This window comes from Myodes glareolus, chromosome 9 (assembly GCF_982192425.1).
Source record: "Myodes glareolus chromosome 9, mMyoGla1.1, whole genome shotgun sequence".
Classification (NCBI taxonomy): Eukaryota; Metazoa; Chordata; class Mammalia; order Rodentia; family Cricetidae; genus Myodes; species Myodes glareolus.
In genome coordinates, this window is record NC_142034.1 from 29546353 (window position 1) to 29564852 (window position 18500).

The following is an 18500-nucleotide window of genomic DNA, read 5'->3' on the forward strand; positions in this document are numbered from 1 at the left end:
GCATCTCATTTGAATACACAATCAGCCCAAATAGTAGATGCTTAGCTCAACATTCACCCATTAGTTCACTCAACATGTCTTACCTGTAAAAGTAGCACAATACAACACTTTATTTGACACATTCAAACTCTAGCCCCAGCAATTTCAAAGGCAAGAGAAAGAACATCAAAGACCACACTCACTCTTATCCCCAAGATGGTAGGTAGCTATCACTTAGGTATAGCATTGCACTCATACAAACTTAAAAGCCAGAAAGAACGTCCCCAAAATGGAAAAATCAGGGATAAGACTTGTTACAGATATGAAAAAAATGACTTTCCCACTTTGTATTTTATTCTATATGGGTTTGAATCACAACAACTGAGAGCCGGGTTATTGTGGTGAATTAGATGCCCAATAACGCATCACTATTCCTATCCAGGAACAAGAATGCCCTCAGATACTTTACCTCCTGACCAGCAGTGTAATTTTTAAACATGTACTTCTGGGATAAGAAGTGAACACAAATAATGTTTTGAGTCTTACTTACCCCCTTCCTTATAACTAAAATAGCAAGGAAACAAAACAGGAATTCTCCAAGTAATCCATTCCACATACTTGCTAGGATCAATTTGAGAAGGAGGAGAATGTCTACCCCAAACAGGAGCACCACATAGTTACTTCGCATCCAAGACTCTTGGTGGTTCTTTTTTGTCTTTAGAAGCAATCATTCTTCTTCACAAAAAGCCAGAGAACACATGTGATGGCTAATGCTGATTATTGACTTGAGAAGATTTAGAATCAGCCAGAAGCAAAACCTCTGGGGGTATCCATAGCGGGGGGAAGGGCATTTAAAGTTGGGTTCATTGAGGTGGGAAAGTTCCACCCTGAATAAGGACAGCACTGGCCCATGGGTTGGATTTTCATACTCAAAAAGAAGGAGGAATCAATCCGGACACCAGCATGACTGCTTTCTGGTTCCTGGCTGCAGATGTAATAGGACCAGCTGCCTCACACTCCTGTTTCCATGGCATTCTGGCTGGAGTGGACTGTGTCCCTGAACCATGGGACAAAATAAACTGCTCCCTCCTTAAGTTATTCTTGTCGGGTATTTAGACATGGCAGTATAAAAAAATAACATGACAAACAACATTTTTTTAACATAAGTCTGGAAACAACATAACCATCAGAGTTGGTTCCTGTAATTCTCTATATCAAGACTTTAGCACGGGACCCTTTTCTTTGAAACACTTGTTGAAAGTTTTAACAGAAAGACAGTGATCTCCCTCGCGTACTGCTTTCTCTCATGATGGAAAACATGGTATATCATGCAATCTCTACCAGGTACTGAGAGGATCCAGATAAAGAAGCAATACTAAATCTACAAATCCAGATATTCATTCTGTCCATGACCTTCGGCTGTCTGGCCCAATAGAGACAGTGCTTTGTGTCTGTCTACATGACCTCTTATAAAAAAGGAAGAAGGGTGGTCACTCTCTCTTGGGTGCTGTGAAGCAGTGTATGATCCACCTTCAGCTTTCCAAGGACTCTGTAACTGGATTTACCATATCCTGTATGCATGAGTGTATTTGCCCTTTTCATGTCTTAATAAATCCTTGATACCCCTTAAATAGACACACATGGATTTCTCATAACAAGTTCATGGCTTTGCTATGGTGTCACAGAACACGAAACAGCTGGAACACACTTTAAGCAAATGTGAGTGCCTGCCTCAAATAAGAATAGTTTGTCCAGAAAAGCCCGTGAGTTCATTGTGAGAAAGAAACAGTAAACCGTCCAACAGGTCGCTCCGTATTTTATCTAAGTCCGTGAACACTGGAAATCTACCTGCAGCAGAAGCAAGAGGATAGCTGATACAGTGTTTGAATGGCCTCTCCTCCATACTGCATTACTTCTTTCTTATGAGGTTAAGAACTAATTATAAACCACTCCTCTCTGTTCATTTATGTATCAGTCGATGTATTCATTACTGAGCATCTTCTAAATGCTAGGCACTAGGCTGGACAATAAGAATTGCAAACTGCAATATTTGTATAGCATTACATGGACTTTCTAAAGGGACCAAGAACAAGATTTTTGTTTGCTACGTTTTACCACTTGCCTGGGCCATTGCAAACCTCACGAAAGGCATCTTCTCATTAGCTTTTGTTTATGGATGGACAAACATATTAAACATTGGAAAAACCAAAACAAACACCTGCTGTAGATATGCTTCTTTATGTGTTGATTTCTAGAGCCCTGGGAGTAATTTATTGTTAATCCCAACCGCAGAGGAAAGGGCTGAGCTCACTCCTTAAGTGCTGCCATCAGGATTATTTTCACTGAGGGTAAAAGGTAGCAGTGTATGTAGGGAGGACACAAGGAGAAGGAGAAGAATGGAAATATGTTGACTCATATCCTCCAGTAAATGTGTTTATTCCAACTTTGACATCACTGCCAAATGTGTTGCAAAGCCAGCAAAACTTGGCTCTGGAAAACTGAACTGAAAGTCACAAGCTTCATTTCCTACTGCCAACCCCTTTAGCTGGGCATGAAGTATTGGACAGAGCTAAGGATGAATTCTGCATCTGCTGTGACAAAAGTGTCACCTTTCCCAGGCCAGGAGGGAAAGACGTTTGTAGGCTGTCTCCTTCATAACCATGGATAATGTCTCCCCTGCCATCTGATGGCTCCTTCATGCAAATGTAATCAACCCCAAAGACTGGATACCCTATTAACAGCCCAATCCTGCTAACAAAGAGCAATCATGGTGGTCCCAGACAATTTTTCATGACTGGAAGATCCTCCCCCAAACTGCATGCTGGCGATCCTTTTAAGTGATGCTTAAAATTACTTGAGATGAAAACAGCAAAATGAAAAGAAACAAGGAACTGTTCAATAGCAAAGCAGATTAGATGATACTTCAGACATTGACCCATGGTAGACCAGTAGGCTTCTAGCTGTTTTTCCTAAAGTAGGGAAGCTTAGCAGTAAACTACATAAGGAGATTAAACTCTGTAATCTATATGTGAGCTTTTTCAAAAGCTCCTGGGAAGTCACCTGGAACGAGAGACAATGCGGAAAATGCTTAGTGATCTCAGCCAAATGGAGCATGGCTAGAGCACTGTCACGAGCATTTCCTTGACGGGTCTGTTTCCATTGAATTGAATGATCAGACACCACACCTGCCTGGGTCTTGAATGGAGACCTTCCTGACTCAGAATGACATAGGGTAGTCTTCTCTGGCATTATTTACAAAATGTCACTGCTACCAAAGTCATGCTTCCTAAACACAATTCCACTTTGACCTTGTCCTCACACTCCATTCTCTGGTTGTAATATTACCCTTGTGACACCCACTGAACTCACAGTGACCTTTCATTGCTCTGCTTTGCAGATGCTGGTTCCTTTGACCACTACTCCATTTCACCCGTCCTCGTTAATCAGCATAAGTCTTTCAACACAACGCTTAACATCAAGGCTCGGTCCAAGCATTCTAAGGGTACTTACTCCCTTCTCCCTTCCCCTTCCAGTTGCTAAATAAATCAGATATTCCCTCTCTGTTCTCAGTTTCTTTATCCTTATTATAATATTTATCACATTGTTTTATAGACTGCTAATACATCAAGAACCATCTCTTACTAATTAATAAGTTTTTAGAGGGAAATTTCAGTACTTTATTCTGACTGATTCCAAGTGCCTGTAAATATTAGGGCACTCTCAACAGTTTATTGAATTTTGTGTTTACAAAATTTTGTGCAACTAGGTGGACAAAGAACACTCTTTTCATTTCAGGACTGTGTATATCTATCCTCTCTCTCTCTCTCTCTCTCTCTCTCTCTCTCTCTCTCTCTCTCTCTCCATCCATCTACTTGTCCCCCCCGCCGTCTGTCTGTCTATCATCTCTATAGTAACTTTACCCTTGGAAGGGTACAGTTAACATATAATTTGGTGGATCATAGACATGTTTTCCAAAGTGAGCATAAAATAGACTGGAAACAAGATTTATGCATAATGTAGTTAGGTAAAGCCTGCTGTAGAATATTGGGTAGTGGCTTGACCATCTGTTCTGTGCAAGGGCTACACTGACAGTGTGGCCTAAGGCTATTCTTTTTTTTTTTTTTTTGAGATAGGATTTCTCTGTGTAACAGCTCTGACTGTCCTGGAACTTGCTTTGTAGACCAGGTTGGCCCCAAACTCATAGAGATCCACCTGCCTCTGCCTTTCAAGTGCTGGGACACAAATGCACGTGTATTAGTTCTTCCTTCATTGCCTTCCACTAATTCACAAATACAATCATTATTATTTGAGTAAAAAATCGATATATTTTCATTTGTTTAATATACAAATACCAAGGATTAAAATTCAAGGAAATGCTGGGTTCCAAGTGTTAAGACATGACTTCTCTGTTTGGCCTGCTACTCAGAATGTGACACACTGGTCTAACTGGTTTTAGGGGAAAGGATTTTTGTTGTTGGTGGTGGTTTGTTTATTTTGTTTGAGGCTTGGACTCACTGTGTAGCTATGGCTGGGATTTAAAAAAAATAATTTTGTTGGCTCTGTCATCAAGAATAAAAGTGGTAAGAAATAAAGTGGGAGCTTAGTTTTTAGGCTGTTGTTTCCTATACTCAAAGTACAAATATATTTTATTAAGTCACAAACAAAATTGATTACAACATTTTCTTGAGCTTCTTGTAACAGAAATACTAAGGTCTCAACATCTCATCTCAGCATGAGAGACTTTCTTTGAGAGTGCAGGTTAGTTTGTAACCTTAGTTCCAGTCAATTATTCCAACTCCTTGAGTCCATATGCCCAGTTCACTGCACTTTTGACATTTTTGCTTTGTGCTATGAACATATTATTATTTCCTTGTGGTTTTCCTCTTCCCTCTTGCCCTTTACTTTGAAATCCCATGTACTTTTCTACCTCAAATATTTTCATCTTTATAAATCTTTCCCTTCCTTGCTTACATAGACCAAGAGCTAACTGTTTTCCTTTACCCTCAGTATATACTATAAATGTCAATCATGCAGAATGCATTGTCCTATAAACACTCAGAAGCAGACATTGTTCTTCTTTGTATGTATATATATATATATTATTAATGTACTACTAATAATCTATCAGTAATATATGTTATATATGCATATGTAAATGCCATTGAACAGAGAACACAGCTTAAGAATTACTTGACATTTACAAAAACCATTTCCAATATTAGCATCAATGGTTATTATTGACAAAAGTCACAATGAAGTATAGTTACTTGTGGGGTATAGCTTTCATTCACTATGCAACTACTGTATGCCAGACACATGGAAAGATTGTATGTGTGTTTCTTCAATCTTCACTTTAAGGATGAGGAGAGGAAGGCCTACTGAGTCTACTTTATTTCTCCAATACTACTACATAATGACCTACCAGAGAGTGACTGACAAACTCGTACTTCACATGTTGACTTGTGTTTGTTCCATTGCCTATATTCTTCTTTCTCGCATACAATTTGGTCTTTAGTTATTATACTCCAGATATTACTATTCATCCAAACCTGCTTTGTTATCCTTATAGTTTCCTTGTTGCAACAATAACCCCAAGTAATGTCAACTACATATTTCTTCATACACATGAGAAAGCTCAACTCCCTCCCTATCATAAAACTCTCAAATGAGTACAAACTATGACAAATACAGCAGTAACTGGAAGTGGTCAACACTAACTCAAGACCCAAGGCAATTAGAATTGTGAACAAGTATGAAATGATTTCAATTCACTTAATTAATGTGATGCTATATAGCATTAACATCACATTAAAAAGCCCAAACTATATATGTATGTGGTACTTTCTAGTATTTTAGCTTCATAAGAAGGCTCTTCCTGGTGTAGGAGGATATTCTTTCTATGTATTGCTTTCATTGGTTGAATAAAGAAAACTGCCTTGGCCTTTGATAGGGCAGCCCTTACATGGGCGGGGAATACAAAACTGAATTCTGGGAGGACAAAAGCAAGGTCAGAGAGAGTCGCCGGCTATGAAGTTGCCAGGTCAAACATGCTGAATCTTTCCTGGTAAGCCCTAAGTTTGTGGTAGCATACAGATTACTAGAAATGGGTTGAATCAAGATGAGGAGTTAGCCAATAAGAGGCTAGAACTAATGGGTCAGGCAGTGTTTAAATGAGTACAATTTGTATGTTGTTATTTTGGGGGTTAAGCTAACCAGGCGGCCAGGAGCCAGGCAGGACGCAGCCACCCGCTACATTACAACATCTTCCTGACACTCTAGTGTCTCTCAAAGCAAATCTTGTATTTCTGTTATTGCAGTCCTGATGATCATCCACTCACTCATGCTTTTCTTTTGTTAATGTGATGTCTTTTTCATTTATTCCAAATTCTGACACCCGCCCAATACCTTCAATTTCTTTCATTGTCCTGTTTTCCCCATCTATAGTATTTACACCATATATTAGACAATTAGTTATCTTTCCTACTGCTTTCTAACATTAGACACACTATGCATTATACAAAATTAAGTCTAAGCAATTAAGCATGTTCATATCTTTTTATACCACTCCATATTCTCTGTGCACCTCTCGATTTTGCATTTTAATCTTGGCTCATCCAATAATATTAGCACTTGACATATGCAAAGCTTGAAGGATGCTTTATCATTTCTGATGTTGCCTCAAACAGTCTTTTAGAAATAGACAATGCAAATAAAAATTGTGTTGGACAGATGGGGAACCCAGAGATAAGAAGTAGAGTCGATTGCTTACACTATATAGATGACTAGAGTAGAGTTGGATTGTGGGGTGAACCTTCTGACATTCACAGTCTTCCTTTAAGGTCATATGACATTTAGTTCTATTCTGAACTGAAAACTCATATCCAAATACAAAAAATGTATTGTAGGTGATAAGACAAGATATTTTGTCCTGGTTTCTTCATATGTCAGTCAATCTCTCCTCACCCAAGGGAAGATTTCTCTAGATGGACATTTCTCTTCCCCTCTTGGAATTTCCTGTTTACCTGGCAATGTTCTCTATTTCCACTGCTTTAGAGATTTTCATCTAGGATAATGGTTATCTGTTCATTATTGACTATGACATCACACAGAAAAATGATTTAAAGATATTATATTGCTAATGACACAATCAGCCTGTTGGAGAGGGGCTCAATTTTATTTAATTGAATATCCTATTTCAAGTCATAGTGAGTGCATACACAATTTTCCAATTTGGAAGAACTTTAAAGAGGAGTCTATACTAATCTATAAAGCATAAGAAGAATGTGGGAAAGCCTGTTGATCTTGGCAATAAGAACTACACGGTTCTAGGTACCGTGTACCTAGAAAGACTAGGTAATACTTAGATATTACCTAGTCTCATTATTATATTAGATTTCCCAAACCTTATCTCACTTAATATTGAGTAAAATGAATGAGTAGAAGACATTCCTATGATACACTAAAATCTAATGCCCTTGCCCACTTCCTATGGTGGGATGCCATGCTCAGCCTCAATGCAGGGTTGGGGAAGGGCTTAGTCCTGGCACAACTTAATATGCTAGACTTTGTTGACTTCCCATGGAAACCCTTACGCATTGGGAAGGTTGGATGGGGTGAATGAGAGGGGAGGAAAAGTGGGACAGCAGGAGGGGCGGGAGGGAGAACTGTGTTTGGAATGCAAAATTAAAAAAAATTTAAAAAAATATCTAATGTTGCTTGTTTTCATGAGGAAGTTGATAAAGACACAATACTGGTTTACCCAAGGCTTTCTTCAAAGTGGGATTCATACTGTATGTTACAAAATATGCTGGCAGATGAGTGTGTGTGTGTGTGTGTGTGTGTGTGTGTGTGTGTGTTATGTAGGTAGATATTCAAATGCACATGCATGTTTATATGTATCTATGGGAATGTCAGAGGTCAGCATTGGGAGCCTTCTTAAATACCTTATTTTCTGAGACAGGGTCTGTCACTGAACCTGGAGCTCACTGATTCAGCTAAGTTGCCTCAGCTGTGAGCTCAGGTGAACTGCTTGTCTCGCTTTCTTGCATGGGAGTTACAAATGCATGCCACTGTGCCTTTACAGGAGTGCCAAAGACCTGAACTCGGGGAGTCATCCTTGTGTAGCAAGGACTTTAATAGGTAAGCCATCTCCCTAGTCCTTGATGGGTGATTTGTTTTGCTATTAATAAAGTCAACAGGCAAAAAGTAAAGTTCTACTCTATGTGAATCAAATCTTCATACAGCTTCATTGGTAGAAAATAAATCATAGTTGGTATTCATGTATGTCTGCTAGGTGTGAGATACTATGCTAAGTGAAAAAGGATTTAAAAGCATCTACTGTCTCATCAAAGCCATATAATAATGTTCCATCCTACAATTATTTATTTTCTGCACATAAAACAATTTTAGTGTTTAGATTAGAAATGGGGTATTTGCTTATAGTGAATGATGATTAAAAGATGCTGGAGGTACTTACATAATAACTCCACTTGTTTGATGGACAGATTTAAATCCAACTCAAGTGCTACCACATTTCTAACTTTACAGTATAATTAAACTTTTACTCCCAAGTTCTTGAAGAGGAACATTCATTTAGCATAATTTTATTCCTCCAGTTGGAAACATCAAAATTAAAGACAATCCAATAAATAGAAAAAAAATCAAACTTGAGAGAAGTCTTGAACTAAAACTTAAATGATGATATATGGGTGTTTTTACTCAGCCCTAAATGTGAATTCTCTAAATCTCTGTGGATTTTGGTTGCCCTGCTTATAAAATTACACCCCACACACATAATTTCTAAGAAGGAATGAACCAAAACATCCATATTAAATTTACAATGTGTGATGGTGTCTCATAACTAAATGGCTATTGCTGTTGTGAACAAACTGGCACATAGTGAAGTTACATAAGCAGGGAAGTGGAGTACAACATACAAATTAAATCAGGCAGCTGTCTTTTGACTAGGAAATGCTCTCCTTCCGATTCTCAGTATTCATTCTCGCTGGTCTGAGCTGCCTTTGAAGGAAGGGAATGGCCCTCTATGCACAGAGAGAAAGCATATTCATTCTCATTTCTCTCTCTGCCTCCCTCCTTTCTTCTCTCCCTCTCAACCTTCTTTCCCCCTGCTTCCCTCCCTGGTCTCTCTACAGATCCCTGCTACCTTACATGTTTAGCCAAATGAGATCTGCATTTAATTCCCAGGCCATGGTATTTCTTTTTAAGCCTTGCTGTGCTCTCACTAACTTGCCAAAAATTGGTATAATCCTTCCAGTGGAAGATATGCATGCTCCTTACTCAGCAGCAAGCTAACCCTGGCCAAATGGGCTCTTGGTTCTTTTGCCAACCAGATTATTTCAGCAGAACTACCAAATAGACCAAGTTTCAGTTTCTATATTTTATATGACATAGCCAAATAATGAAGAGAGGAAACACCTTGGCGTGTGTGTGTGTGTGTGTGTGTGTGTGTGTGTGAGAGAGAGAGAGAGAGAGAGAGAGAGAGAGAGAGAGAGAGAGCTGAAACCTTGAGTTAAAAATATGTTCAGTTACCAAGCCCAGAGTGTTCTTGACAGCAAAAACCAACAAATGAAATCTACTACACATACCTTCCATAGGCAAAGTTGCTACTAGTATTTTCCTCCTGCAAAATGTTTATACTGTAGGTTTTTACTGACCTTTCCCAGATGTATGCTCCTCAATAATGAAGTGAAGCCTAGTGGTGCCTTATCCTTCACTGTCTGGTAATATAATATGGATTAGCACCCGTTTATTGGTCAGAGTGGCTACCCGAAGATGGTTAAAAAGTGCTCTCACCCCATTTATATTTTAAAATGCATGATAGTGAATTCTATGATCAGTGGATTTTGTTCCTTTCGGTAAAACTCATTCATGAGTAAATTAAAACTGCAAATCATGGAAACAGAAGTGAAAGACCCACTAAGTCCTCTCTGAGGCACAATTATTCAACCTTGGTACATCACATTCCAGCACATCCTCAGGCTGTCAGATGGGAAGAGAAAAAAGTTGAAGTTCCCAAACTGTGGCAATCGTGAGTCATGATTATATCACTAATCATAATTTAGACATAAATGTACTTCGCTGGATATACAGTTGTGCTGATGGGAGGAAAACCCCCTGGCTTCAGAGACAAAAATGGGCGTTTGAAGTCGAATGTGTGGTGTGTAAATACAAAACCTAGAATGCTGCATCTTTGCCTACACATCTTCATGAAGTGCAAATCAATGCAGATCCTAACTGAACACTTAAAGTGGTAACCTAGTTTTCTGTTTAGCTAATAGCGACCAATTTTGCTTATACTTTTATTCCCATCACTAGACTGCAATGATGATTATTTAGTGAATACATGTGAGAGGCTACACACTCCATAACACTTCTTCTGGGGTGGAAAAAAAAACCTCCTCCTCATGTTTCTACCTGAATAATTTAACTGCTGACACACCAAATCAAATGCAGCCAGGACAGGTCTCCCACTAATAACTCTTTCTGAGGCTAAAAACAGACTCCTGCTCAGCTTCTTAGCCCCATGTCATTGCTAGGGAAGATTATGGTCCAGACTGAGACAAATAGGATGCTTAAGGAAGCCCAGCTCCTCACTGAATACTAGACTTTACCCAATCCTACAAGAACTTAGATAGTTCTTCTAAAAATGATTTATGATGCTAGAGAAAGGTAGAAAAGAGAAAGAGGGAGAGATACAGTGAAAGATGTATAATCTGGTCTTATGAGATGCCACCCCGGCTATCCCTGGCATAAGACTCACAAACTCTCAATATTTATACTGGAAGACGCACAATAGAGTAACAGAATTCCCATTGTGTGTGTGTATGTGGGGAGTGACCCCAGACTTCCCTTGTCTGCTATGTGAATAGAACTCACTATGGTGACATGTTTCTTAGTAGGGAGGCCAAACCCCAAATATGATTTCATATAACAGATTCCCATTCCATCTTTAGAGAAGATTGAAATTAAACAGCAGTGTTTATAACTGGGTCCAAAGTAAAGAAAACACACAAGGGTTTTTGATAGTCTGATTTAGGGGGAGGAGACTGTCAAGGGCTTAAGGAGGAGGCAGGAAGCCTGCCATACTCCAATGCTGCTCAAGTGTGTCTGCTCACAGAGGCAGGGCTCCTGCTCATCTACCTATGGAGACTTCCTGGGAAGTTGGCTCAGTACCTAATTCTGCAGAGGGAATGCAGGCAGAGGGGAGAACTGCAAATGGGCTACACCCTGAGTGCTTAAATGGCAGGTGCAAGGGAAATGGAGTGGGTGCTGGTCAGTGGGAGGAGCCAAAGGACGGGGGAATATCTACACAGTTCCCTCCAACCCTAAATTCCTGCACCAAGAAACACATATCTTGGAAATGACAGCTCCTTCCAACACACAATACTCGGAAACAGGCAGGCACAAGCCCTACCCCAGATACCTCAACACCCTGTATTTTCCTTAAAACAAACAAACAAACAAAACAAAAAAAGCTGGCACAAGTAGCCTGTGATCAGCACCTGAGCCAGCACATCCTTGCTACTGGGAATTAAGACTTTAATCTACAGCAGCTTTTCTAACACTATATTGCCTCAGGTGTGTTTGGGGTGCCACTGGATTTCAAACACCACAATACATTTTCCAACATCTGGGGAAGGCACAGAGGTCTTCCACATCACTCCAGTCTCTCCTGGCATTCCTCCGGCCCGCATCTTCCTGCAGGCTCTTTAAAGTGCCTAGATACCAGAGCAAGGTTCTGCATCCATTTTGCCAGCCAGAAACCAATGAGTTTGGGAACTTTGGAAGCCAGGGGTTGGGGGTGGGGGTGGGGGTGCCAAGGCTCAGATTTCGGCGCCAGAGTTCTCAGCCAGAAAAGCAGTTGAAAATCAACACCCATCTGCCTCTTTTTTTTTTTTTTTTTTGGTCTCCATCCTTTCTCCCTTCCAGGACGCCTCAAAGATCTTGCACACAGAAGCACACACACACACACACACACACACACACACACACACACACAGAGAGAGAGAGAGAGAGAGAGAGAGAGAGAGAGAGAGAGAGAGAGAGAAGCTCATGCACACACCCTTGGGCTTAGAAGGTTTTTGATTCCAAAGACAGCCAAGCCACAGAACGAAAAAGGGCTGTGCCACCTCCTCACTTCCCGCCCTAAGTCTACACAGGATAAAACCTCATACATTTCAAATATCACCACAGAACACACTACCCGCCCATGCCACCAGCAGGTCCCGTACCTGATATGCAGACGATGAAATTGGCCTGAAGAAGAAAAAGCACCTCCCAGACTATTTCCATCCTCCGATTCTCATTCCAGGTGCATCACTCGACGGGAAAACAGGGGGAAAAGGGGGAGCCCGACACGGCACACACATACACACACGCACACACTCTCCAGAGAGCGCACACTCGCGCTCCCACCCGACAGCCGGCCAGGGGCAATCACCCCCAAGATCAATAACGCAGTTTGAACTGTTTCGGCAAATCTCCCCTCGGGCTCTTCGGATGTGCTCCCCAGATGTGCTGACACATGTCCGATGCCTCTTTGCCTCGGAGGTCTCCCTGCTCTTGCGTCTTGGCTCCTCTCACCAACGGTGGAAACAGCACTTGCGGCGACCGCGGTGGTGGCGGTGTCAGCCACCTGAAGCCACCAGCTCTGGGTTCTTCCTGCAAAACCGAGACCCCGATCCGCCGGGCGCCCCAAGAAGACATAGACAACAGCCCCCCACCGGGCCAAGCAGTGCAGTTCCGGGCTCTCGGCCTCTTCACGTACGTTAGTTGAACCTAGGTAGTCCGCGACAAGTTGCCCTCGAAGTCTGCCCCCTTCAGCGGGGCATGGTCAGAGGATGGTGACTGGCTCGGATCTGGCCGGTTCTCCTGCTTCCGGAGGGTGGGGAGAGAGGAGCAGACACGGCACAGAGAGAAAGAAAGAGAAGCGGGGATTATTGCCCGGAAACACCGGCCACCAGAAGCCTCCGTTGACCCTCCCTGCTCCCCAAGTCCGCGCGCTGCCTGCCGCCTCCGAGCCGGGTTCGGGCGATGCTTTCAGGGTGCGGAGCCCGAGACTGGGCTCCCGGGACAGTGACGCGTCGAGGGGCTCACTGACTCCCCACGTTGCACGCGCGCTTTCTGCTTTTCTGCTATTTTTCAGGGCTCCCCAGACCCCGCAGTTGCCTTGCTTCCATTGCCCGCAACTAGCGCCGCCGCCGAGATTTTCCGCAATGCAACTGCAGGGGTCGTTATTTCCTCGCCTACGGATCCCGACGCTTTCCCACTCGGAGAGGAGGAGGGCAGGTGGGGGCGGGAGCAGGAGGAGGAGGGGGAGAAGGCTCGGCCAGGTGAGCGTTCGCGCCGCCGCCCGGAGACCCCACGTCAGTCGGGCCGCTAGGCACCGAGGGGCGGAGGCAAAAGTCCGATCCGGGTGGGGAGGCGAGGCCATAAGGAGCAGCCTCCCGGCATCAGCACTTCAGGCCACCGTGGCCACTGCCTCGGCTGGGACCTTAGGCGCCAGCCTTGGAGCTCCACCCCGCCCGGCTGCCCCGGTTCCCTTCCAGGAGCTTGGAGTTTCTTTTCTCTTTAAAATAACTTCGCTGCTGTTTGTTCCGCACAGAGAGCCGGGCGGGACTCATCCTTAGAGGATTGTGCTGTGTTCTCTCTCCCTCTGCAGAGGAATTTGAAGTATTTTTTTTTCCTTTCATAATCCATTCCCTGGCCTCTCCTTTTCGTCCCGCTCCTGCCCCCTCCTCCCTCTTTACCTCTTCCTATTCGAATGCCAGGAAAAGGCTACTTACCCCACAGTTCTCTTTGCAGGTTCCCAGACCAGGTGCAACTCTTGCCCGCAAGTCCCTCACCTCCCTCCTCTTGCATCCGTCGCTCTAAGTCCGGGTTCCAGCGGCCGCCAAGCGCGACCCTATCAGATCAGCTACGCGAGGATCCGATACCATCGGAAACCCAGGCCTCAGGGGAAACGGGTTTCCCTTTTGGTTTTTCATTCGCCGTTTTCTTTAGGGAAGCTGTCTAACGCTTTGGTGGGTTTTGGAGGGCCCCGGGATACTCTCGGTCAGCGACTCTCAGCGGCTTTCTGGGAAGGAGATTTCCCCAGCAAGCCCGCGCGCGCGCGCACTCTTGCCCAGCGCGCAGCTCTCCCGAGTCCCAAGGGAAGGAGGGGGCGGCGAGAGCACCACCCACCACCCTGGCGGAACCTAAGCCAGTCGGTCCGCAGAAGGTCTATCCCGGGAAAGGCTGCCTGGGAATGCAGTGCGGATACAGGGTAAACGCACGGAAATACTGCGCTCCAGACTGTTCGCCTAAAAGGACTGGGAGCGAGCAGGGGAGGAAAAACTGCAGCAGATATGTGTGCGGCTCTCACTGCAGGAGTTTGGCGAAAGCCCCAGACCTACCTCTTTTAGGGTACTAAAGAAGAAGGCAGGGTAGAGGGAATTCCTGAAAAGATCTGGGATTTCTCGAGGCGCTTGTCCGGATACCGAAGTGTGACGTTGGGAGGTTTTGCATAAACGCGGATGGACACACACAACAACACACGCACAATCCGCAGGGAATATTTTTGTACTTTTAGATTTCTGATGCTTAGAAACCATTTCACTGTAAGCCTCGGTCCAATAAGCACAGAAAGAGTGGACAAGTGGAAAGGAAGGAGGTGTGTGAGGGGGGAAACCGTGTTGTTTGTCTGCACAGTAGATCGGGTGAACACAGTGAGTGAGGCATCCAGACGGTGTGGCATCTAAGGGTGCGGCATAAAAGCCAAAGTAGCTACACCAGAGGGCTCCCCGGATTCTTGAACGGAGTCTAGGGAGTCTGAAGATTCTTTGTACTGGGAAGTGGGGCGGCAGGGTTGCGGGGGGGGGGTGCTGAGAGAGGAAGGGAAGCTGCTGGCTGACTACAGGACCCAGAGTGTGCGGTTCTGCTGCCTCCGGGGATGCTAAAAAAGAACCGCTGGCAGACTTGCCTACTCTTTAAGAAGGAGGTGTGGCCGAGGGTTTTATTCCCCCTCTCTGAGATGACAGCCAAGGACTCCAGGTGGCCAACACATTAAAAATCAAGGCTCAGATGAAATAAATCCATGATTATTTAGGTAGAAAACTTTGAGGCTCAGCAGGAAAGACATTGAGACTTGAGAACATTAAAAGATTCAGAGATGGTGAGAATTAGCCCATTTGGGAAACATATGGGGGAGTGTTTGTCTCCGTGCCTTGAAAGTAGACTGCATGAAAGGGATTTTGGAGTGGAAAGAGAAGAAAGCAGTTTGCCAAACAAGAACAGATCCGACCTAGGGAGAGTTCAGTACCGCGGACAGCGACCCACCTTCTGTACTTCCGAGCTGGTTTACTGCCAACAGGAAAGCTTTCTCTCTGGGAGTCCCAACAAGGTGACTGGGTTTCTATATCACAGTCCATTCAGGTCCATTTATTTATTAACGGACTGTGCAAAAATATCAATTTACTGACTTACATATATCAAGCACTGTATTATAGTTTTGTGATTTTTAAATTGGAAAGCATAATGGATTTTTTTCAAAAGCTTAGAGGCTGTGCCTTCATCTACATTTTGCATTAAAGCCAATGATAGTAAATAATAATTATTCCCCTCCTTTCCTGATTAAACCCGGCTTTACCACTGCAAAAGTTTAGTTTTTCTTTGGTTACAATGTATTTTCAAAAAATAAATTCTTGAATCTATTAGCTTAAAATATATATTGATTAATTTCTACAGACCATGCATTGATGAGTCCCTAGCATGAATTATCTCAGTTAGTAACCATTTACATCCTGTCTTAGTCCATTTGTGCTGCTTTCACAAAATAACACAGCCCACAAAATTTATAAATAATTTCTTACAATCCTGGAGACTGGGCGAAGGCCAAGATTAGGGCGTTCCATATTTGGAGGGAAGCCTCTTTCTATGCCCTTACATAACAAGAGGTGGAAGGGCAAAACATGTCAAACTACTTTCCCTTGATTCTTTGTAGGCTAAACCCTTCCATTCACAAAGGAGAATCCTTATGACTTAATTACTCCTTTAAAGGCCTCTCCTACAAGTACATTGATGATCAATTATGGAGGGCACACATTTGTTTTATAAGATATCATCTCTCAGAGTCGCCATTGACCTTAGGTCTTATCGTTACTAACAAGTAGTGTAGAGATTACAGTTGAACGCCCAAATTACACAACTTTGCTACACACTTTATAAAATGAAAGGCATCACTATGGGGAAGTGAAGGTGTTCACGTGACACCCGTAGAGTCAATCAAAGGCAGGATGAAAATGCGCTTGTAGAGTATGTTACTTCAAAGTTGTTTATGGTACAATTGAAAGAAATTATTACTGGCAATTAGGAACAACCCAGTGCATTTCTAGTAAGGAATCCAGTGGCCAGTTCTCTTATACTTGCAATCTGGCAATAAATACAACAGACCCCTAATGTTTTGGCTCCTTTGTAGCATTTTCTGAAAGAAGGAACAATAATATTTTAAGTGTTTTCTAGGCTGAATATATATTTCTTGTAAACTGTCAAATCCTCTCACTAAATCCAAATAAAAACTCAGTGAGGAAATACTAAAAAATTAAGAATCTGTAAATCAGAGTACAGTCCTCATTATTACCTTTTATTCCTAACTCAATGAAAAATAGAATGAATCTAAAGTTATTTATCTTAAGTGCTTTAAAAAGCACATTCTTATATATTTTTAAATGCATGTGTGCAAGTGCACACCCATGCACCCTTCCCTCAAAACATGCAAATTCGTTCATGTGAATGCAGTGCTGTTGTTGGCCAGAAGAGGGCATCAGATTTCCCTCAAGGTGAAGTTATAGGTGATTGTGAGCCATTGGATATGGGTGCTGGACACTGAATTTAGGTCTTCTCCAACAGCAATACTGCACTCTTAACTACTGAGTCATCTTTCCATCCCCTTACATTCATATGCTGGTGTTTTTAAAAATATCCCTCCAATACTATTTTTATCTCATCTCATTTCTATTCCTTTACATTTCTCCATTACAAATTCAGTGCAAATATTTTACAAATCAAGCAGAATTCTGAGGAGGCCCAAGTGTGAGAGACAGCATCAGTTGCCTTGTAGACATTAGAGTGAAAACAGTTCATATTCCTAGGAGAAGATAATGCTGAATTCCTTTCGGTTCTTTATCTTCTCTTTTATTGAACCCCACTGAAACAATAACTCATCTGATGGGTCAGACTTGCAAGGGCTCAGCACTCATGAGGACATGCTTCTTCAAGGCAGTCCCCTCATGGGAAGAGAAGGTGAGGGTAATTGGGCTTCTTTCCTTACTTTTGGCTTTGTTGACTAGTCTGCATCAAAGTACAAAGCGCTCACGTTGTACTTCAGTCTCCACCCCTCCTTCTCTTTGAGGCAATGTCATGCTGTTTTGCTCATGCTACCCTGAAACCCACTCTGTATGGTTGTTGCATTTTCCATGGTATATTTATGATCTTGAGAAAAAAAATGTCAGTAAGGTCTTTGCCCTCCTGCAGTGACTGTATTCTGAGGTCAGCCTCAATCAACCATGTACATGGAGAAGAATATTTAGAACCTACTTAAATAACCAACCATCTATAAAGGCGATTTCCTAGTTCTGGATCTGAAGTGAACAATAGGGAAAATATTGTTTTAATTTTGAATTCAAATCTTTTTATCTAATGTGCCTATACAAATAAATTTCACATCAAAAAATGAAATTACTTAAAGCAAAAGTGATATGTCATGGCCATGAATAAAAAAGCTCAATATTATTAAAATAGTGATATATATACACACACACCATCCAGGTATATTATGAGTTAATATGGTCCTAATTACAATCTCAGAAAATTCAGGTATGATGGTATACATTTGTCATCAAAACTCCAGAGACTGAAGCAGGAATATCATGAGCCTAAAGGAAGCTTGGACTGTATCAGCAAACAAAACCAGATGCCAGCAAAACACTCATGGAATTAACAAGCTGTTTCTAGAATCTATATGAAATACAAAGGACCTAAATTATTCAATTTTTTGAAAAAATAAAACAAAATTACAATATTCCAACCGTTTGATTTCAAGACTTATAAAATGATAATAATCAAAACAGTGAGGCAGTTGCATCAAGGCTGAGAAATAAATTAATGAAACAAAAGAGCAAGGAATCCAAGAACAACATGCCACATGTGAATTCAGCAGATTTTCACTGAAATGCAGAGTCGGTTCCTTAGAGAAAAAAAAAAAAAGATCCTTTAGGTGTGGTGAGTGAAGGAATCCTCGAGTAGATGTGTAAGGAGTGGATGAAGCGATGTGTATTATTGGTATGAACATGGCCATGTCAAGGACCCATGCCTTAGGCCCAAAGGATTTGGCAACGTTTTGCTGCTGCCCCTTGGTATGAGGCTCAGAGGGACCAGAACTTCTTCTCATCCAACTGCAAATGTTAAAAGCGTGTTCAGATGTGAGTGTTTTCAAATGATTGACCAGTTTGTGCAAAAACTAAGAA

The 18500-nt window shown here is 42.3% G+C and overlaps 1 protein-coding gene across 3 annotated transcripts in view; it reads right to left on the reverse strand.

The window, feature by feature from the left end:
- Ca10 (carbonic anhydrase 10 (inactive)) overlaps positions 1–14411 on the reverse strand; it is a 512317-nt gene extending 497906 nt beyond the window's left edge. Inside the window, exons 1-2 of one of the 3 annotated variants that reach the window (XM_085695654.2) lie at positions 14394–14411; positions 12231–12870 (exon numbers count right to left, since the gene is read on the reverse strand). In XM_085695654.2, the coding sequence (XP_085551780.1) occupies positions 12231–12291 (61 nt within the window). In that variant the 5' untranslated portion in view covers positions 12292–12870; positions 14394–14411. Of the gene's footprint in view, positions 1–12230; positions 12874–13784; positions 14134–14393 lie in introns of those variants that run through there. The other 2 variants (XM_048446895.3, XM_048446896.3) reach the window with 2 other exon arrangements.
- Positions 14412–18500: the final 4089 nt, after the last annotated feature.